General features: G+C 38.6%; 1 protein-coding gene across 3 annotated transcripts in view; it reads right to left on the bottom strand.

Moving 5' to 3' along the window:
* The window catches only part of GABRB2 (gamma-aminobutyric acid type A receptor subunit beta2), a 287791-nt gene that overhangs the window by 4905 nt on the left and 259581 nt on the right, over window positions 1–23305 (bottom strand). The window contains exon 9 of one of the 3 annotated variants that reach the window (XM_060092604.1): window positions 12776–12781. The exons of the other annotated variants lie outside the window; for them this stretch is intronic. Within the exon in view, the coding sequence (XP_059948587.1) occupies window positions 12776–12781 (6 nt within the window). The remainder of the gene's footprint in view (window positions 1–12775; window positions 12782–23305) is intronic. 3 annotated transcript variants of the gene reach the window in all.

The raw sequence follows: 23305 nt of genomic DNA, 5'->3' as shown, positions 1-23305 counted from the left end.
CAATGGCATTTTTCACAGAGCTAGAACAAAACATTTCACAATTTGTATGGAAACACGAAAGAGCCCAAATAGCCAAAGCAATCTTGAGAAGGAAAAACGGAGCTGGAGGAATCAGGCTCCTGGACTTCAGACTATACTACAAAGCTACAGTCATCAAGACAGTATGGTACTGGTACAAAACAGAAATATAGATCAATGGAATAGGATAGAAAGCTCAGAGATAAACACACATACATATGGTCAACTTATCCTTGATAAGAGAGGTGAGAATACACAATGGAGAAAAGACAGCCTCTTCAATAAGTGGTACTAGGAAAACTGCAAAGCTACAAGTAAAAGAATGAAATTAGAACACTCCCTAACACCATACACAAAAATAAACTCAAAATGGATTAAAGACATAAATTTAAGGGCAGACACTATAAAACTCTTAGAGGAAAACATAGGCAGAACACTCTATGACATACATCATACCAAGATCCTTTTTGACCCACGTCCTAGAGAAATGGAAATAAAAACAAAAATAAACAAATGGGACCTAATGAAACTTCAAAGCTTTTTCACAGCAAAGGAAAACGTAAACAAGATGAAAAGACAACCCTCAGAATGGGAGAAAATATTTGCAAATGAAGCAACTGACAAAGGATTAATCTCCAAAATTTACAAGCAGCTCATGCAGCTCAATATCAAGAAAATAAATAACCCAATCCAATAATGGGCAGAAGACATAAATAGACAGTTCTCCAAAGAAGATATACAGATTGCCAATAAACACATGAAAGCTCAAAATCACCAATCATTAGAGAAATGCAAATCAAAACTACAGTGAGGTATCACCCACACCAGTCAGAATGGCCATCATCAAAAAATCTACAAACAATAAATGCTGGAGAGGGTGTGGAGAAAAGGGAACCCTCTTTCAGTGTTGCTGGGAATGTAGATTGATACAGTGACTATGGAGAACAGTATGGAGGTTCCTTAAAAAACTAAAAATAGAACTACCGTATGACCAAGCAATCCCACTACCGGGCATATACCCTGAGAAAACTATAATTCAAAAAGAGTCATGTACCACAATGTTCATTGCAGCTCTGTTTACAGAAGCAACCTGAGTGTCCATCAACAGATGAATGGATAAGGAAGATGTGGAACATATATATACAATGGAATATTACTCAGCCATAATAAGAAACGAAATTGAGTTATTTGTAGAGTGGTGGATGGACCTAGAGTCTGTTATACAGAGTGAAGTAAGTGAGAAAGAGAAAAACAAATACTGTATATATATGAATCTAAAAAAAATAATAAGTGGTTGTGAAGAACCTAGGGGCAGGACCGAAATAAAGACACAGACATACAGAATGGACTTGAGGACATGGGGAGGGGGAAGGGTAAACTGGGACGAAGTGAAAGAGTGACATGGACATATATACACTACCAAATGTAAAATAGATAGCTAGTGGGAAGCAGCTGCATATCACAGGGAGATCAGCTCGGTGTTTTGTGACCACCTAGAGGGGTGGGATAGGGAGGATGGGAGGGAGATGCAAGAGGGAGGAGATATGGGGATATGTGTGTTGGTATAGCTGATTCACTTTATTATAAAGCAGAAACTAACACACCACTGTAAAGCAACTATACTCCAATAAAGATTTTAAAAGAAAGAAAAAGAAATAAATCTGCTTATTCATTGCCAAGAAAAAGAAAAACCAAAAAAGAAAAAAAAAACAAAAAAAGAAAAAAAAGAAAAAGAAAAACCGCAGGTAACATATATTAAGCACTTGATATACACGCCAGAAACATTTTTGTATAACTTCATTTAATTGATGTGTCTTAATGCCCAGTTACAAGATGTCACCTTAAATTTGCAGTGTCATTGTAAATAGGGTAAAGGAAGAATTCTGAACAATAAAAATGCAGGCAACATGTGACTTGACAAAATGCAATAGAATTCAGAACAACAAGGAACTTGAAAATACGAGCTGAACAGACCGCGGGTGGTGGAGGGGTGAATGGGGTGAGGAATTGAATTGCAATGGAAGGGAAGCAGGCAGGACTTAAGAGTTAGCCCAGAGTTATCTGTACTGAGTTGAATTCTGGGCCCAGGGAGTAGAATTAAGGTGGCTGTGTAGATACAGTGACCCTTTTTTCTCTTGGATTATTTCTTCTTGGCAAAGCTAAAGTTAGGATGAATACTGACATCATGAATCCCTCAAATTAAATGATTATGTAATGCTTTTTGTTCTGTAAGCAGGGAAGATTTTTGTGTCTTATTTTTAAGAGGCCTCCATCACTCTGGATAATAAAACTTAACTGCAACAAGCTATTATTAATAATATAGTATATTTATTTTGGTGAAGACTCAGAATATATCTATTGCCAATAATTAAAAATATTTTTTTCATCAATTTTTGTGTATTTTACTTTTTCTGTTTCCAGTTTTACTGAGAAGTAATTGACATATATCATTGTATAATTTTAAGGCACACAGCATGATGATTTGATTTACATATATTGTGAAATGATTACCATAATAGGTTAAGCTAACATCCATTTTCTCATGTAGATACAATACAAAGAAAAGTAAAAAAAAAAAGGAAAAAAAATTGTGATGAGAACTCTTAGGATTTACTCTCTTAACTTTCCTATATATCATACAGCTGTGTTCACTATAGTCATCATGTTGTACAGTATATCCCTAGTAACTATTTATCTCATAACTAAAAATTTGTACCTAGTGCCTGGAACATAGCAGATGCTCAAGAAATAAATGCTGATTGAATGAAATTAATTTTGTGACACTTAGTATCTCACTTAACGTCCTCATGCTTCATCAATACGATGGATTTAATTTGGCAACACCATTCTGAAGACTGGAACTGCATGGGACTACCCCTTGAGTTCCTTTTCTACTCTAAGGCTTCTGCCTCTATTCATACAGGTCTCTTGCTAGGGCAGCAGGCTCAGGCACCCGAGATCTGGAAACAACATTTCCAATGATACCCTGGACCACTTATATGGCAGATGCCCCATTCTTATGCACGAGAATGGAATTTAGTGAGTAGTATCTAGTAGCTAAGACTAAGCATTTTACATACTGACTTTTCAGTTTCCCATTAGTCCTCTGGGATCAGCACAGATCTCATGCTCAGAAGATAAGGCACAGAGAGGTTAAGAAACTTAACACAAGTTCACCCAGTGAATAGGTGGCAGAGCAGGAACTGTAATCAGGTCTCTTTCACTGTGCCATGCTAAGGCACAGCCACAGCTCCAAACCCCTCCAGCACTCTACAACTCATAAAAGAAGACTGTCTTGGAGGCTTGCAAAATTTCCTTAATGAGGGGGTAGATAAGAGTGTCTTAATTTAAATCACTAAAGATGAGAGCTAATATAAAGTCCTGTTAACTATAACACTTGCAAGTAAGTAAACATCTGTGGTTTGAATGTTCATCAGCCCCACCAGCAAAAATTCTATTTAGGGAACCACCACTTCTCCACTCTCAGTTTCTGTGCTTCAGGTGTGGCTGTAGCCAATCAGAGCAATCCTGACACAGTGCTTGTTTCAGTGATGGATACATGTCCATTTCAGAACCAATGGCATGTCACGAGCCTTCAGATAGGCATACCAGAGTAAAGACTCTCAAACTTTTCCACTGGATTTGTACCTACAAGTATGTGGCCCTGAATCTACTGAATCTGTTGAGATGCTTCAACTGCAAGAGGAGATCCTAACTTGAAAAGGAGCAAACATAAGGAGACATGGAGAATCCATGACCTGATGACACTGCGTCTGTATCTGGACATGCCCGACTTGCTGATACTAAGCAAGATAATACATGTCTCTCTCTCTCTCTCTCTTTTTTTTTTTTTTGGCTTAAGCTATTGTGAGCCGAGTTTTCTATTACTTGAGACTCGAAGAATCTTAACTGAGACACAATTCATCTTGTTTATGGGTCTCAACAACCCTATAACATAGACAGGGCAGGGAAGACATTAGAGAGAGTTTCCACCTATAATAAAAATTTTTCACAACTCCAACTGAAATTAAGGAACTCTGTTAGAGTAATACAATCTTCAGTATGCAGAACAGTGTTGGGTTTCAATCCTTCTGGCTGGGACCAAAAGCATCTAGAAGCTGCTGGGTTTGGCGGCTAGCTGGTTAACTGGCTGCATTTTCCTTTTTCCCCCTTGTCTTGTTTACTACTCTTTTCCCTTCAAAGGATGTGAACTGTGTTGGGAGCAAAGATCAAGGGTAAAAGCATTATATATGTGTTTCAATTGGCTCTTTTATATGTACCTCAAGTGGTAAAAGGAAAGAGCCTTTTTAATTTATTATGTTGAGCTTGTAATAGTAAATTATCTGTAGAGTTTATTTACTTTTAATCATCTTTATTGTTTAAATAAAATAAAAATAACTTTTAAATTATGCATGTGAAGTTGAACAACTATTATCTTTCCTTTTTTCCCCTTTGAAATATTTGTTTTTGGAAGGTGGCTGCTGACGTGAGGGTTTTTTTTTGAAGGACGTACCTACTGCACCACTGCAGAATAGGCTGTATTTCCATTTTACAGGTCAGGAAACTGAAGTTCAGAAAAATAAAGTGAGTTCATTAAGATCTTACTACTTGTAAGTAATAAAACAGTGTAATAGCTCCTGTCTGTTGATGATTATTTCAATGCAATAAGATTCCATGCTGCCTTCAGCATCTCCTAAAATTAGCCAAGGAAGCCTGACTCAGGTAGTGGTTTGGTGGGGGGAGAGTCTATTTCAGTGGCTCCCAAACTTTAATGTGCACGAGAGTTCCCTGGGAACCCTTGTTAAAACACAGATCTCTGGGCCCCCTCCCAGAATTCCTCAGTTAGTAAGTCTGGGAGGCTCAGTAATCTGCATTTCTAAAAAGTTCCCAGGTGATGCTGGGCTAGGGTTCACATTTGGAAAACTACTAGTTTGTTGTACAGTAGGAGAAGGATGTGACTAAATAAAGCAGCAGCAGAGGCCTTGAGGAACAGTGAAAAAGCTGAAGTTCTAACCACTATCCACACCATCAAGCTGAAAAGCAGTTTTCATAGAGAGAGAACACATGTAACTTCCATTTATTATTTACTAGAGACAGGCATTGTGTTAAAGTCTTTACACAACTGTAATATTGAATCTTTTTAAAGAATTTTTTAATTTTAATTTTTTCTACAATTTTGAAAGGTTACTTTCCATTTATAGTTATTCCAAAATATTAGCTATATTCCCTGTGTTGATACATGCTTGTATTCCCTGTGCTGTATACATCCTTGAGCCTATCTTATACCCAGTACTTCGTACCTTCTACTCCCCTATCCCTATGTTGCCCCTCCTCCCCCTCCCCTCTGGTAATCACTAGTTTGTTCTCTGTATCTGTGAGTCTGCTTCTTTTTTTGTTATATTCACCAGGTTGTTGTATTTTTAATATTCCACATATAAGTGATAACATACAGTATTGTCTTTCTCTGTCTGACTTATTTCACTTAGCATAATGCCCTTCAAGTCCATCCATGTTGCTGCAAATGGCAAAATTTCATTCTTTTTTATGGCTGAGTAGTATTCCATTGTGTGTATATACCACATCTTCTTTATCCATTCATCTGTTGATGGACACTTAGGTTGTTTCCATATCTTGGCTATTGTAAATAATGTTGCTATGAACACTGGGGTGGCATTTATCTTTTCAAATTAGAGTGTTTTGGGTTTTTTTTCATATATATATATATATATATATATATATATATATATATATATATATATATATATATATATCCAGGAGTGGAATTGCTAGGTTGTAATATTTAATCTTAACAATAACATATGAAGAAGTTATTATTATTAATAGTCTCATTTTAAAAATAAGGAGATTGAGAATTAAGGATAGTTAGTGATCTGCCCAGAGCTGCAGTTAATAAGTAGTACAGCTGGCACTTAATCTGTTTGTTCCACGGTTCCTGCTCCTAAGGATGAAACTATACAATTGCATATCTTGACACTTTCTTCAATTATAAGTTCTTTCTTGGAATGCCTTCTCAGTATCAGGCTGTACTTAGGTGATAAAATTTCAGAAAATGGAAGGAATAGCAACTGTCACATGAATTTAGCTAATCTTTTTAAAAAATGAGTCTCCATCCCACCCTTTCCAGACTTGCCCAAGTGGCCTTCCTAATTGCCTTTCTCTTCACTTGTCTTATAGAGACACAGGAGAAACCACTAAACTGTCACTTTTTTTTGTAAGAACATTAAGAAGAGATGGTTCCTCTTTAACTTATCAGAAAGAGCATGGAGCAATCTCTACTGCCCTGGAAGACATAACAAAATACTGATCAATATTTTTTGTCTTGTAATTTTCAACTATTTAAACACCCATGAGATTATTGTTGACAGTAATTAAAATGAGAGAGAAGGAAACCAAAAATACATGAAGGGAAACAGATGAAAGGGAAAGACTAATGAATAAATTGTCATTCTCTGTAGATAAATTGCCTTTGCAAGAAGCTTGCTGCAGGCCTTGCTTTTGTCCAAGCGTCTACACTACTTGCTTTCTACAGTTGACTTTTAACTCACAAGTGTCCATTCCCGACAAGGGTTTTTGGAGAGGCCCTACTAAGCAGGCCAATGCCAATAAAAAAAAGTTCTCTGTTCCCCATTCAACAATCTGCTGTTGAAATTATGCTTTACCTAGAATTATTGTGCTTATCAATCAAGAATGAAATGCTGAAATTTTGGGAAACAGACTGATTTATTTGCACCAGCATTCTGGACCTTCCACAAATGATCCTCTGTGAAGGAGGGCAGTTTTCACATAGATTGTTCAGCTGTTCTGTTAGGTAGAGGGATGGATTCCTTTTCCAGACTGACCCATGCACTGATGGTTCTAACAGTGGCAACTTCATGCTAAACATTTGGATTGAGAGGTTTTCTTTTCCTTCTTTCCATTCCCATCCCAACATCTTTCTCCAAAAAGAAAAGAAACACATTTGGTTAACCAAGTTCCACTTTGCTTAAAAGATACTGCATTAAACAATGAAGAGTGGACCTTATTTTTATATAATAAATAGTTAATTCCGGGACTGATTTCAGGTTTGCTGCTTCTTTTTGTGAAACTTTTTCAGTGATAGGTATATGTTCTGGAGAGATGTCCTTGTCCTATTGTCTTATATAGAGAAACAAATCACATCCGTCAGTGACCCAGCAGCATCCGTCAGTGACCCAGCAGCATCATACACTTATCTTGGGAAGGGACAACAGGGCTATTTTAAATCCCAGTTCACCACTCATATCATCCAGAGAAGAGTGAGAAATTGCAAAAGAATCCAAGAAATCCTAACTCTGCAATTTTCAATTACTGTGACTAGTGTGTGGGTAGGAGACCTTGTTTTATTGTCCATGAAATGACACTGTGCCCTGAGTAACTTTAAATGTTAAGGCAATGAACCGTTAACCATCTGGGAATATCCAAAACACTCTTTCCAAGAGAAAAACACTCTGAAACTACCTAGCGTGCACTCAGCATTCTAAGAGGTGAAAGCAAATTTTACCCAACTAGAATATGAAATGGAGATCCAAGAGAAGGCCAACATCTTTGACTTTTCGAATCCCTCTACCGAAGTAAATGGAGAAATAGTAACCAGATATGGAGTTTAGAACTGGAATATAAATAATAGGAGAATATTGCTGAGATACCAGGTACTTGCAGAAGGATGGCCATTTTTAATAAAAGCTAGTAGAAAAATCAAAGGGCTGAGGTTATTTTTACCCTGTCTTTTTTGCTTCTATGAGGCTATTGTAAATGTTGGAAATCTCACAACCATATTATGAGGAGTTAGTATTATCAGCATTTTGTAAATAACCCTTCCCACCCAAATCCCAAAGCTCCTGGGTAGTTAAGTGGTAAAACAATAATTTAAATTTATGTTTGCAGATTCAAACCTTGTATTTTTTCTACTAAATATTTTCACTATGGGGTAAAATACTTATGAAGTGGACACTGGTGGCTTTAAGATATGAGCAACTTAATTGTTGTTTTGATTTTCAATTTTTAAATTCTCATGGGTAAATCATGTGAATACATATCTTGAGGTTATCTTAGTGGACTGATTCCTTGTTAAGGAATCACATTAATGTATTGTTTATGGATCAATCACTTGTGTGGCTCTATCGTTGTCATAAGGTGGAAAGATTCTGCTTCAGTCATACACCAAAATAATCCATCTGGACAAGTAGATAAACCAAGTGAGCTTGGTGAGGTTTTAAGTTCTTGTTTCAAGTGACAGTGAAGCTTTTAGAGGAAGTAAGAGGTAGACCTCAGGAGCAGAGAGAGTAAGGCTCTTCTCTCCAAAGGACCCCAGAAGAGAAGGCTTTTATAAAAGTTATGACTAATACAGGGTCTGTTGTAAAAAAGACACTCAACAAGCCTGGCCTGCCCAGTGGACTGAGGCTCCTCATGTGGGTCTGATAGGTAAAGGCTGAGAGATAAAGGCTCTTTGGTCCCCTCATATGGGTCTCTGTCCCTTCCAACACTCACAGCAGAGTGGAAAGAACACCAACTCTAGAGATGAGAGCCAGTTCTAATCCTGGCAGATTCTGGGCGCCGGTGTTCTTCTTCTAGAAAGTCTATGTGAATTTAGGGAAGTCTTTGCTAACTCCTTTTACCAGGGTCAGTCCTCTTGATACAATCTTGCTGAATCCTTGTTTCCCTCATGATGGCAAACATGTATCCTGTTGCTTATGTGTCTCTAATGCTGACCACTACAGTTGATACAAAATAAGTACTCAGAATAAAACTTGCTAAATTGAATTACTGAGAGGGTTAGACTAAGTCCAGGATCACACATTCAAATCCGGCTAAGGGGGGCTTCCCTGGTGGTGCAGAGGTTAAGAATCCGCCTGCCAACGCAGGGGACACGGGTTCGAGCCCTGGCCTGGGAGAATCCCACATGCCGCGGAGCAACTAATCCTGTGCGCCACAACTACTGAGCCTGCGCTCTAGAGCCCGCGAGTCACAACTACTGAAGCCTGCGTGTCTAGAGCCCGTGCTCCACAACAAGAGAAGCCACTGCAATGAGAAGCCCGCACACCGGAACGAAGAGTAGCCCCCGCTGTTGCAACTAGAGAAAGCCCACGTAGCAGCAACGAAGACCCAAAGCAGCCAAAAATAAATTAATTAAAAAGAAGAAAAAAAAGGAAAAAAATATCTGGCGAAGGATATCATAAAAAAGCATGAAGTAGGTGTAATGAAGAATATGAAGAGATTGTAGTTAACTAGACTATAAAAATACAGGCCTGCCTGGAGGGCATTTAAATTCAAATTTTTAAAGATCATTGCAATGGTCAAAATCACAACTAAGGGTTCAGACCGCAGGCTGCTGCATCAAATTCCTTTCAGATTTAATTTATTAAAAGTTTGCCTTTCAGTTCCATTTAATCTATAATTACCAACTGCTTTAACTGCTTTTAAAAAAACTATATGGCATAAAATAGGAATAATGAATAAGGAAAATTCTCCTAGCAAAAAGCCTCAGTCTTGCATTTCCCTTGCAAACTGTAATCTTGATACAGGGCTAGTGTGCTTTCTTAACCGTGTGAGGCCTTGCTGTGGCAAATTCTGCAGTACTTCTTTGTGCTGGAACTTAAGTAGCATTCCTCATTTTTGTGGCTTAATCTCTTCCATTGCTTTTGTTCTCACAAAATCAAATTCATTTCTCTTGAAAAATTATTACTTTCTAGTTATGTGTTAATTTGTGTGGAATTCATTGAGAATGACACATAAATTGCACATTACTGATTTTCAACATAACAGTTGGATGGAAATAGAAGGATAAATGCTACATTTGGGGGAAAGGCGAGTACATCTGTTTTTCTTCTTTTTTTTTAAAGCATCTGCTGGGGAGGCCACTTTATTATTATTTTTGGCTGCGCCACGTGGCTTGCGGGATCTTAGTTCCCTGATCAGGGATTGAACCCAGGCCCATGGCAGTGAAAGCCCTGAGTCTTAACTACTGGACCACCAGGGAATTCCCGAGAACATCTGAAATGTTACATTTAATAATAATAAAGCACAATTAATAAAATATATGATGAATTGAATACTTTTAGAAGGTTGGTAGAATTCTTTTTGGGTTCCACTTCTCAATTTAACCAAGTTACTACTTTCAAATAAAGTTGAAAGCCAGGAGTCACTGTAATTGTATGGAAAAAAAAAAGATTGAGATAACATTGAAATCCCCGGAAGGAGGAAAAAGTGAAGGCAACTATATTAACAATCTATAATTTTAATGGATATTTCTTTCTTCCAAAGGAGGGACTCACTGGAAACTATTACAGATCCTCAGGAAGTGTGGAATGGAACCAGGTTTTACAATGAACTCACCTAGGCCCAAAGTCCTCTTCTGACACTTCTCAGAAATAGATGTGAGAATCTGTATACTCAACTCTGATAACTCAAAGAAGTTTTAACACCTGGGAGTTTGTATCCTGAGTGGTAAAGGCTTGTTCTAGTTCAATTTTCACCTGAATTATTGACTTAGTCCCAAGTTGGAGAGAGACGATTGAGCTACTCTTTTCATTAGCCAGTTCATACAACTCAAAGCATTCTGTGTGATGACTTGCTAGAGATTTTTATACATACCCTGTAACTAATAATTCCTCATTTCCCAATCCATTTTTAAAGAATACCATAGAGGTCATTTGTTTTGGTTTCTTTCCTCAAGGCTGGAAACATTCCAGTCAAGTGTTTCCAGTGCACAGGGGTAGAGGGAGGGGAATTACGGGTAAACGTTAGCAGAAGCAGAGTTACATATTCCTGGGGCTTACGTGTACTGTCAAGGGTGATGACAATACACATCACTAAGAGGGAAAAGGGGTGCCTTTCCTGTCACACACCCCTCCTCTTCATAATCTTCTAAAACTCAGGACAGTGAGTAATAAATGTGATAGTTGATCAGGTCACATTTCATGACTGAACGGCAGGTCATGACCGACTTAAAGGTTGTGATCCAAATCATCCCAGGTCATTGGGAGACTCAGGGTTTCCTCTTAGCCCTGGGTTTTGAAACTGACCCCAACCTTGCCCCATGAGCTAATGAGGATGGGTTTGAACATACAAAACCTCCCACAGCTTCAGTTCTGGGCCAGAGGGAAATTACAATCTGCTTCTAGCTTTCAGCTAGGAAGCAAAGAAGTCAAGGTTTGGTTTCTGTCCTCCTTAGGCAAGGTGCTAATGTTTTAATGCATCTAAGAGTCTGATAGTTCCTTCCCCCAGAAGATATTGACTCAAAAAGAGAATTATCCTATAGACTTCAAAAAACCCCATCTAGGGTATAATCAGTTCCACTCACATGTATCAGAGATACCCCCTTCCACAGAATCTTACCCACTGCCTCTTATTGTTTTTTATTTAATTTGGCTAAGAACAGAAAGCTGACCTAATGCAGACCATATGGGCAGGATTCCCAGGAACAGGTAACAAAAGGGTAACAGCAAGAAGCAGCACATTCAACATTACAGAGATGCAGGAACACAGCCAGTGACCTTTGCTTCTGCGGATTTACAATTTCATTTGGCTCTTGAATGGCAGGGGGCATGAGGGTGCTGCTGAAATAGATCTCTTGAACAGAGATAGGCTGATGGGGAGGGTGTATGGATTCACACTGATTACTGAATCCTGTGAGTGGAAGTTTAGACACATGTTTACTCCTAACCAGCACTGGATCTAGTAGCTATGTTTTAAAAAATGCACTGGTGAAAAGAGACTCAGCAGTAATTTTAAAAATTTATATAATTATGATAACTTAAAGTGTGTACTTGTAAGCATGTACCCAGTGTACACAACAAAGGCAAAATAAATGATGCTAAGAGTTGTCTGATTATAGAACAAATGCCTTTACAACAAATAGGAACAGCAAATATCTACTTACAACAAAAGTATAGGCACCAGGGCTTCCCTGGTGGCGCAGTGGTTGAGAGTCTGCCTGCCGATGCAGGGAACATGGGTTCGTGCCCCGGTCCGGGAAGATCCCACAAGCCACGGAGCGGCTGGGCCCGTGAGCCATGGCCGCTGAGCCTGCGTGTCCGGAGCCTGTGCTCCGCAGAGGGAGAGGCCACAGCAGTGAGAGGCCCGCATACCGCAAAAAAAAAAAAAAAAAAAAAAGTATAGGCACCAGGCAATTTCCTAATAGAACGTTACTGATACTAAATAATATGCAGATGTTTAAATAAGACCAAGGAATTTCGAACATTTGCTTCATCAGATAATTGGGAATATCCATCAGATAATTGGAATTCCTTGCTCTTATGCATCTTGCAGACCTCAGTTCAAATGTCCCTTCCATGGAGGAGTCTTCCTTGATCATACGTCCGTCTCTCAGGTCCTCTGACATATGCTCTCAGAGCAATGTAGACACTTCCCTAACTGCCCTTATTTACATTTGTAATTATACATTATTTCCATAGGTGGTTGTTTAAAGTGCATCTTCTATTTAAGATGTGGTCTCTGTGAGGGCAAGGAGCATGTCTGGTAGGGACTCAAGAAGTATCTGTTGAATTAGTAGATAATCCCATTAGGCAGTATTTAGTGGGCCTATATATTACCATCCAGGCACAGTTATGAGCACCCTACCTGGGTCAGTGCATCTTTTCTTCACCACAGTCTTTTGAGATGGGTGCTCTGATTAACTCTCACTTCTCAGATGTGCAGGCTCAGGTTACTTTCAGTCACTTGCTGAAAGTATCACAATGAGTAAATAAGGGATTGAGACTTGAATCTGGACAGTCTTATTTCAGAGTCATCACACTTAAGATTGATCGTACACTAGGACCCATTATATGTCCCCTTGAAAGAGTGAAATCCCCTCTTGTTTTGAGGAGAAGACATTTAGGAAATATGTACATGCACCACAGAAGTGAAGGAGCAGTGACAAGAGCAAGGGCAGGGGCAGTGGCAGGTCAGAGATCGTGGCCTGAGCACAGAGAGGAGAAGGATGAGGGAGGCAGGCCTGGGCCTTCGTGATGGTGGGGTCGGAGGGGACACCCGCCTCTCATCCCCGAGGAAAGGAAGTGGGAAAGTAGAGAGGAGGCCCCTAGCTCTATACAGCACTCTATTCAGTAGGTACCAAGATAAACAACTTGAGGGATCTTATCTTTTCCCTCTGGACTGTTCTTTCTAACTTTGGTGTGACTGCATTTTAGGAAGAGCCACTTTGTGAAATGAGAGGTTAGATTTTAAAGTAAACGACCACAAATATCCAAACTCTCTACTTCTCAGCTGTAGGAACTCTCAGGGTAAACCTGTAAGCATTCACCTTTATTTGGGCTGAGGTAACAGCCCCTTGGGTTAAAAACAGACTAAGTTAAAGGCAAGGTCACAAAGCTTTGTAATCTTGGACAAGATACTTAACCTTTCTGAGTCTCAGTTTTCTCCACTGTAAAAAAAGGTAAAACAGTATCTGTCTTATTGGGTTGTTGTGAGGATTAAATGAGATAATTCATATAAAGCACCTAAAACAATGCCCTGTTTGAAAAATTCAAGGAATAGTACCTTTAATTATCATGAAAGTAAGCAGGGGAAGGAACTGAACTTGTGCGAGAGCGTGATCAGGAGAAGCTGGGGATGGTAAACCAGTTCCCAACTGAAACAGCCTTGGAAGTGGTGACAGAGGTGACACACAGCAGCTGCTCCATCGCTCTATACGAGACACACGAATGCATCGATACAGTTGTGCTTCTCTTTGCTACGGCCTGTTGGCAGGCAGCTTCCTGTGTGAATCTTCTAGCTTCAGTCTCCCAGGAAAGTATCTAAAAGCTGAGACCTCACTATTCAGACTGAGAAAAACTTTGAATAATATTTCTTCCTAACGCTTAATCTGGAGACCTTGTTTGGTTCTTTACTCTTATAGTAGGACGAGGCAAGGGGTAACTCAAATGTTCCATTTTTTTATTTGTCAATAGGATCAGTCAAAGTTGGGGAAGGGAGAGCTTTGCACCCATCAGCACAACTAAGTTTTCAGATTTATTTTCAGCTTCATGTATTTATGGGAAATAAATCTCTTTTTCTCTCAATTAAATGCATCTACAAAGACAGTTTCATTATGATGATAATGATAATATGAAATTACATTTTGGAGATCATCTTTGTACACCGTGTTTTAAATTCCAGTGTAGATAAGAATATCTATATTAATTAATTAAGTCCTAAAGACATGAGTTTTGGAATCAGCTTTGAATTCCAGCTTCTCTATAGATGCCCTAGGGCAAGTTACGTAGCTTAGCTGAGTCTCAGTGCCCCTCATCTTTAAAATGAAGTTACATCACCTCATCTTTAAAATGAAGCTACATCATATGAAGGTTTGTTTAAAGATTGCAGTAAGATATTTAAGGAGCCGACCATCATGTCTGGCACACAATCAGGTGTGTAACCAAAGATAACCACTGCTATGATACAACTTTAAACTTCCACAAGTGGGAGAGGAGGTATAAATTCATGGAATTACATAGGCAGGTAAAGCTAATTCTTTATATTTTCCCATTAGTCCCTTGCCGTGGATGTAACGGTTGAATCTATCCTACCCCTTGTAACAAGAGTAGAGATTGTTCTTCTGTTCCAGGTGTGGGCCTGATTGCTCTAAGCCACTCTTGGTATTTACCCTCCCATTGCCAGGGATTGGTTCAGGAATGGGAGGCCTAAGTCAACTGAGCTAATGAAAAAAAAAGGAAAGGTTTGTTGGAGGCTTTGGATTAAAAAAGAAAATCCCCATCTCCCCTTCTGGATATGAATGGAAAACAAGGAGCCTTGTTCCTGGCAGCCTAGGACGAGAAGATATCTTAGACAAGATTTTGGCTGGATGGCTTGATACCTCTCTCTCTCTCTCCCTCTCTCCCTGCCTTCCTCCTTCCCTCCCTCCCTCCTCCATGGCTCTATGCATCCTTTGCACAAGTTGGATACATTAAAGTGGGTAGAAAATCAAAAAGGCCTCATTAATAAAATTCAAAATAGTAATTTTTAATCATTCCGAATAAAATACAACCTAGGACAAAGGTAAGTGCATGTATTATATATATACGTACACATATATATATATTTCTACTTTTCCAAAATCGGTAACCTATAGAAAAGTTTACTGTTATTCTACAGCAATTTTAATAAAAATGTCCTCTATTTATTTAAGTCACTTATGTTTTGTCAAATGACTTTCATATCTTTTATCTCACTGCCTTCCACAACATCAGAATAAACCTCAAAGATGAAGCAAGGACTTCCTCGTATCATGGATAACAAAACTAAGGCCCAGAGAAATTCTTTTCCTGAAGTTGCAAAACTTTTCAGAAGTTAAGCCAGGCTGAGTGTCCTGGCTTCTTGAATCCAAATTGGACTCCGTGGCTGATTCTGCCAATTATAGAACTGAGGAAAGACATTTTAAAACAGCCTCACATGCAATCTGCAGTGAAAATGTACAGCTCAGAGAGAGAAACCTAGGTTTACATTCCAGCTTAAGTTAGTCCCAGCTCTACCACTAACTGCTAATATTACCCTGAGCAAGTCACTGACATTTCTGGGTTTCAGTTTCTGCATATAAAAATGAGACTTCAGAAGAAAAAAATGTAGCTGTGTAGGGTGATGGATATTAACTGGACTTATGGTGGTGATCATTTTTCAGTATATGCAAGCATCGAATCATTGCACTGTACACCTGAAACTAATATAGTGTTATGTCAAGTATATCTCAATAAAAACAAAAGACAAACAAACAAAAACTCAGGAATTCAAAAATGTTGTAAAAATGCAACTGCAAGTAAAAGGAAGTGCCGATAAAAAAAGAAAAGAAATTTTTGAAGTGAGGGTTCCTACTCCTAAGCCTGTGATAACCTCAGAGAATTGACCTGTTGGTCCCAGAGCCAACTACAGAATCCTTAGTCTAGTTCTCAAGACAGCAATCATTAGCTGTGCAAGTATGTATTCAAGGTGTAACTCATTTGCATTCCCTGTGTGAGGTCCTTGCTACTCAGTGTGGTCCAGAGATCAGCAGCTTTGGCATCAGCAGAAATTTGTTAGAAATGTAGACTCTGAAGCCTCACCCTAGACTTACTAAGTAAGAACTTGCCCTTTAACAAGATGCGTAGGTAGCTTTTATGCAAATTGAAGATTGAGAAGCACTGGGTTAGATCATGTCTTAGATCCCCTAAAGTTCTAAATGTCAAAGACTGTAGGATTTTCCAAAATAATAATAATAATAATAACTTTTCCAGGAAGCTTGGGTAGCTCTCCAAGTGTGTTAAAAGAAGTCTTCATCCTCTGTATAGTAAAGGGGTGCAGGAGGTAATTGGCAATGTTTTTGAGTTCCCTTTCAGAATGTTCAATTAATCACAACCAAGGTACTGACTAAACCCTCAAGGGGAGACTGGGCTGCAGAAGAACATGACATCTGCCTCAGCTAGTCATCCATTGTACAGCTGTGGTCTGATGGCTTCCGTGCATTTAGCTAATTACACGGTGAATTACCCCAGTGAGAATCTGCCAAATGCACCATCCACCCTCACAACCCAACTCTTGTTAGAAGAACTGCTGTTAATATGACACCACCTTGTCAAACATCTCTCTACTCCATTCTAACACCACATGACCCTCGGCTCTGAGATCTGCAGATGATGGTGAACAATGAAAGTGACTGAACATCACAAAACATAGGCTGCAGGCTGAGTTGAGAAATGAAGAAAATTATGAATTTGAGAAAATAGGGAAGAACATCAAGCTCAGCTGTCAATCTGGACGTTTCACTAAAAACTAAAATCTTAGCTGGATTCCAAGTCAACTATTGAAAACTCAAAAAAAAGAGAGAGAGAGAGAGATGTGGGTTCAAATCCCAGATTTGCTACTTATGAGCTGTGTGGCTGAATATGTTACTTCTCTCTGGGCCTCAGCTTTTGTCTTCAGTAGAATTTTAGAGGATTATAAGAGTACCTAGTATATAGCAAGCTTCAAACTTTCATGAGCATCAGAATCATCTGGGGAGCTGGCTACAACTTAAATTCTTAGGCCACCAGAATTTCTGATTTAGTAAATCTAGGGATGGGGATCTGTATTAGTGATTCCAATGTTGTGCTCTGTGGATGACCCCCTATGAAATGCTGCTGTGGGACAGTGGATGGTAAGGGATAATTCAAGTAGAGCGCTTGTAAGCTCTTGATAAATGTCAGCTTTGAAAACACATTATTAGTAGTTCAGATTTAGGAGTGCCTTGCTGCATGTTACACCATAGGTAGGACCAGGAAAAAAACTTTTTCCAATGGACCAGAATGGTTTCCTGTTTACTAACATTTCTCAGAATGCTTTGTTGGAACAATTAGTGATATTGAAGAAGGGTGCTGGTCAAACTATCATGCATGGTCAAATCAAGGAATGAAAGGCACTGCTGCACAATGGGCAGGTTATTCTCAAGAACTGGGGTCTTTGTTATTAAATTGCTGTGTGTCCTTGCATTAGTCACTCCCCCTCTCTGGGTATCAGTTTCATCATTCATAAAATGAGAGAATCCTTTAATATTCTTTCAAGGGTTCAATTATTCTTGTTCTACCATAGCTGTGTACAACCTGCCTGGGAGAAACAACTCCTGACTCCCTTTTTTGAGATGGAATGCACCTTTCACTCCATGAAGCTTTTCCTGAATGTGCATCTGAAGGTGACATCTCTCTCCTCTGAAACTTAGTAGCATGTATCATCTGTGCCATATTCTATTCATTCTGAAGAATATTACAGGGGCAGTGGACTCTTCCAGCAGACTAACAGAGAACAGGGCTTCTGAATTTAGATACAATCTTAAGAACCTGGAAATGTCAGAATTATGTGCTTGTGATCCCTTTCATGGTTGACATCAACATCAGAGTCACCGCTCATCTAATGCTTACTACCGGCCAAGTACTTTACACATACTTCCTCCTACAATCCTTAAAACCATCTTTTGAGGGTAGAACTGCAAGCCCCATTTTACAAATAAGGAAACTGAGGCTCAGAGAGCTTTCCCATGCTCACATAGCTAATAAGTGACAGTCCTAGGGCTTGAACTCAGAACTGTCTCAAATCCAAAATCAAACATAAGTGATTAAGCTAGGTGTGTGTGTGCTCTTAAGCATTAGGCTACACTCCAGCAGCAATACTTTGCTGAATGATCAGCATATTTGTGATGATTCTTCCAAATCTGTGTTCCTTGTGAGAAACTGAATGTTATCTTGCAGCTGCCTACAATGAGGGGCGCAAAGTGTAGCAGAAAGCCATGGCTTTGACTTCAAGGGGGCCAACATCTGAAACTGCTGAACTAAAAAAATCCCCTGGTCCTGGGCCGAGGAAATTTGAAATGCTCTAAAGCAATATTCACTGTTGAGGACTTGTTACTGCAGGGCATTCTCATGGATGAGCAGGCTTGCCCTGCACAACTCAGAGGTGCTTCCCTCCCTGTAAGCAGTCACTGCAAGTATCCTGTGACTCAGTGGAGAAAGCCAGCTATGGTGCCCTTGAAGCCAGTGCAGTGTCCAGAGACTTTCTGCAGCAGAAGCTAGCAGAAGTGTTGAGAGGCAAAGAGACAGCTGGTTTATTGCTGGGGGAGTTTTCAAAATTATGTCAGCGTCCATTTTGGTTATGTTTGCTAGGTGCCCTTTGCCAAAATTAAACAGGCATCAAGCAATCCTGCAAACCTCTTTTCAGCAGAGGCCATAAAAAATTCCTAAATTCTTTAGAAACTGAGGGTTTCTGGAGGTACTGTACTTGTTTTTTTTTTAACAAAATAATTTAAAATTAATAGAGAGATGGTTATTAAAAATTTAATGCCAGTCCTTGATTCCCCAAGCTGCCCATGGAACATTTGGGGTTTTTTTTCTTTCTTTACATTTCTCAACAATTCATAATCTTTCCAAAGTTTTTTCAGTAATAATTGTGTTCATGATACTAGGATTGTCACTTTATTTCCTAGAATGTGAGATTTTTATCAACTACAAAATACACCACCATTTATTGACAGGTATTTATTAAGGAGAAAAGAAATTAAGTGCTTATAATATATTTAAATATCATACTAACTTCATGTGCTTTAATAAGTGAATATTTGCCCTAAAAATTGAAAACTAGGTGGAAGAGCAGGCTCAGCTTCCCAAGGCACCCCTTTCACCTTTGAGAGTAGAAAGTGGGTACAGAACGTCACCAACCTTTGCCTGATTTCATCAAACAAGCCTTCTGACAGGTCTCCCATCCTCTAGCTTTCTCCTGGCTTCAGGCCCTCTTCTACAGGATGACCCAGGGTCTTGGTGCTCTGGCCAGGTGTCAGGCCTGAGCCTCTGAGGTGAGAGAGCCAAGTTTAGGACATTGGTCCACCAGAGACCTCCTGGCCCCTCATAATATCAATCAGTGAGAGCTCTCCCAGAGATCTCCATCTCAACGCTAAGACACAGCTCTACTCAATGACAGCAAACTCCAGTGCTGGACAACCCAAGCCAAACAAACAACTAGCAAGACAGGAACACAACCCCACCCATTAGCAGAGAGGCTGCCTAAAATCATAATAAGGTCACAGACACCACAAAACACACCACTGGAGGCAGTCCTGCTCACCAGAAAGACAAGATCCAGCCTCATCCATCAGAACACAGGCACCAGTCCCCTACAGGAGGAAGCCTAAACAATCCACTGAACCAAATTTACCCATTGGGGGCAGACACCCAAAACAACAGGAACTAATGACCTGCAGCCTGCGAAAAGGAGACCCCAAACATAATAAGTTAAGCAAAATGAGAAAACAGAGAAATACACAGCAGATGAAGGAGCAAAGTAAAAATCCACCAGCACAAACAAATGAAGAGGAAATAGGCAGTCTATCTGAAAAAGAATTCAGAGTAATTATAGTGAAGATGATCCAAAATCTTGGAAGTAGAATGGAAAAAATACAAGAAACTTTTAACAAGGACCTAGAAGAACTACAGAGCAAACAAACAATGATGAACAACACAATATATGAAATTAAAAATACTCTAGAAGGAATCAATAGCAGAATAACTGAGGCAGAAGAATGGATAAGTGACCTGGAAGATAAAATAGTGGAAAAAACTATGGCAGAGGAGAATACAGAAAAAAGAATGAAAAGAATTCAGGAAAGACTCAGAGACTTCTGGGACAACATTAAACACACCAACATCTGAATTATAGGGGTCCCAGAAAAAGAAGAGAAAAAGAAAGGAAGGGGAAAAATTTGAAGAGATTATAGTTGAAAACTTCCCTAATATGGGAAAGGAAACAGTCAATAGAGTCCAGGAAGCACAAAGAGTCCCATACAGGATAAATCCAAGGAGAAACATGCCAAGACACATATTATCAAACAATCAAAAATTAAATACAAGGAAAAAATATTAAAAGCAGCAAAGGAAAAGCAACAAATAACATATAAGGGAATCCCCATAAGGCTAACAGCTGATCTTTCAGCAGAAACTCTGCAAGCCAGAAGGGTCTGGCAGGACATATTTAAAGTTATGAAATGGAAAAACCTACAACAAAGATTATTCTACCCAGCAAGGATCTCATTCAGATTTGACAGACAAATTAAAACCTTTACAGACAAGCAACAGCTAAGAGAATTCAGCACCAACAAACCAGCTCTACAACAAATGCTAAACGAACTTCTCTAGGCAGAAAACACAGGAGAAGGAAAAGGCTTACATTAACAAACCAAAAACAATTAAGAAAATGGTAATAGGAACATACATATCAATAAATACCTTAAATATAAATGGAATAAATGCTCCAACCAAAAGACATAGACTGGCTGAATTGATACAAAAACAAGACCTGTATAATATGCTGCCTACAAAAGACCCACTTCAGACCTAGGGACACGTTCAGACTGAAAATGAGGGGATGGAAAAAGATATTCCATGCAAATGGAAATCAAAAGAAAGCTGGAGTAGCAATTCTCATATCAGACAAAATAGACTTCAAAATAACGACTATTACAGAAGACAAAGAAGTACACTACATAATGATCAAGGGATCAAACCAAAAAGAGGATATAACATTTGTATTTATGCATCCAACATAGGAGCACCTCATTACATAAGGCAAATGCTAACAGCCATAAAAGGGGAAATCAACAGTAACACAATCATAGTAGGGGATTTTAACACCCAACTTTCACCAATGGACAGATAATCCAAAATGAAAATAAATAGAGAAACACAAGCTTTAAATGACACTTTAAACAAGATGGACTTAATAAACATTGATAGGACATTCCATCCAAAAACAACAGAATACACTTTCTTCTCAAGTGCTCATGGAACATTCTTCAGGATAGATCATATCATGGGTCACAAACCAAGCCTTGGTAAATTTAAGAAAATTGAAATCATATCAAGTATCTTTTCCAACCACAGCACTATTAGATTAGATATCAATTACAGGAAAAAAACTGTAAAAAATACATGGAGGTTAAACAATAGACTACGAAATAACCAAGAGATCACTGAAGAAATAAAAGAGGAAATCAAAAAATACCTAGAAACAAATGACAATGAAAACACCATGCCCCAAAACCTATGGGATGCAGCAAAAGTGGTTCTAAGAGGGAAGTTTATAGCAATACAATCCTACCTCAAGAAACAAGAAACATCTCAAAAACACAACCTAACCCTATACTTAAAGCAATTAGAGAAAGAAGAATAAAAAAACCCCAAAGTTAGCAGAAGGAAAGAAATCATAAAGATCGGATCAAAAATAAATGAAAAGGAATGAAGGAAATGATAGCAAAGATCAATAAAACTAAAAGCTGGCTCTTTGAGAAAATAAACAAAATTGATAAACCATTAGCCAGACTCATCAAGAAAAAAAGGGAAAAGACTCAAATCAATAGAGTAAGAAAAGAAAAAGGAGAAGTAACAACTGACACTGCAGAAATACAAAGAATCCTAAGAGACTATTACAAGCAACTCTATGCCAATAAAATGGAAAACCTGGAAGAAATGGACAAATTCTTAGAAAAGCACAACCTTCTGAGACTGAACCAGGAAGAAATAGAAAATATAAAAAGACCAATCAGAAGCACTGAAATTGAAACTGTGATTAAAAATCTTCCAACAAACAAAAGACCAGGACTAGAAGACTTCACAGGCGAATTCTATCATACATTTAGAGAAGAGCTAACACCCATCATTCTCAAAATCTTCCAAAATATTGCAGAGGGAGGAACACTCCCAAACTCATTCTACGAGGCCACCATCACCCTGATACCAAAACTAGATAAAGATGACACAAAAAAGAAAACTACAGGCCAATATCATGGATGAACAGAGATGAAAAAATCCTCAAGAAAATACAAGCAAACAGAATCCAACAGCACATTAAAAGGATCATACATCATGATCATGTGGGTGTTCACCCAGGAATGCAAGGATTCTTCAATATATACAAATCAATCAGTGAAATTAACCATATTAACAAATTGAAGAATAAAAACTATATGATAATCTCAATAGATGCAGAACAAGCTTCGACAAAATTCAACACCCATTTATGATAAACCCCCCCCAGAAAGTAGGCATAGAGGGAACTTATGTTAATAATAAAGGACATATATGATAAACCCACAGCCAACATCATTCTCAGTGGGAAAAACTGAAACCATTTCCACTAAGATCAGGAGCAAGACAAGGTTGCCCACTCTCACCACTCTTATTCAACACAGTTTTGGAAGTATTAGCCACAACAATCAGAGAAGAAAAGGAAATAAAAGGAATACAAATTGGAAAAGAAGAAGTAAGACTGTCACTATTTGCATATGACAGGATAATATACATAGAGAATCCTAAATATGCTACCAGAAAACTACTAGAGCTAATCAATGAATTTCATAGGGTAGAAGGATACAAAATTAATGCACAGAAATCTCTTGCATTGCTATACACTAATGATGAAAAATCTGAAAGAGAAATTAAGGAAACATTGCCATTTACCATTGCAACAAAAAGAATATAATACCTAGGAATAAACCTATATAAGGAGACAAAAGACCTGTATGCAGAAAACTATAAGACACTGATGAAAGAAATGAAAGATGATACCAACAGATGGAGAGATATACCATCTTCTTGGATTGGAAGAATCAACATTGTGAAAATGACTATACTACCCAAAGCAAACTACAGATTTAAAGCAATCCCTATGAAACTACCAATAGCATTTTTCACAGAACTGGAACAACAAATTTCACAATTTGTATGGAAACACAGAAGACCCTGAAGAGCCAGAGCAATCTTAAGAAAGA

This window comes from Mesoplodon densirostris, chromosome 3, assembly GCF_025265405.1.
Source record: "Mesoplodon densirostris isolate mMesDen1 chromosome 3, mMesDen1 primary haplotype, whole genome shotgun sequence".
In the NCBI taxonomy this organism is placed as follows: Eukaryota; Metazoa; Chordata; class Mammalia; order Artiodactyla; family Ziphiidae; genus Mesoplodon; species Mesoplodon densirostris.
The sequence above is the reverse complement of the archived record's forward strand: the minus strand, read 5'-3'. Positions and strand labels throughout refer to the sequence as shown.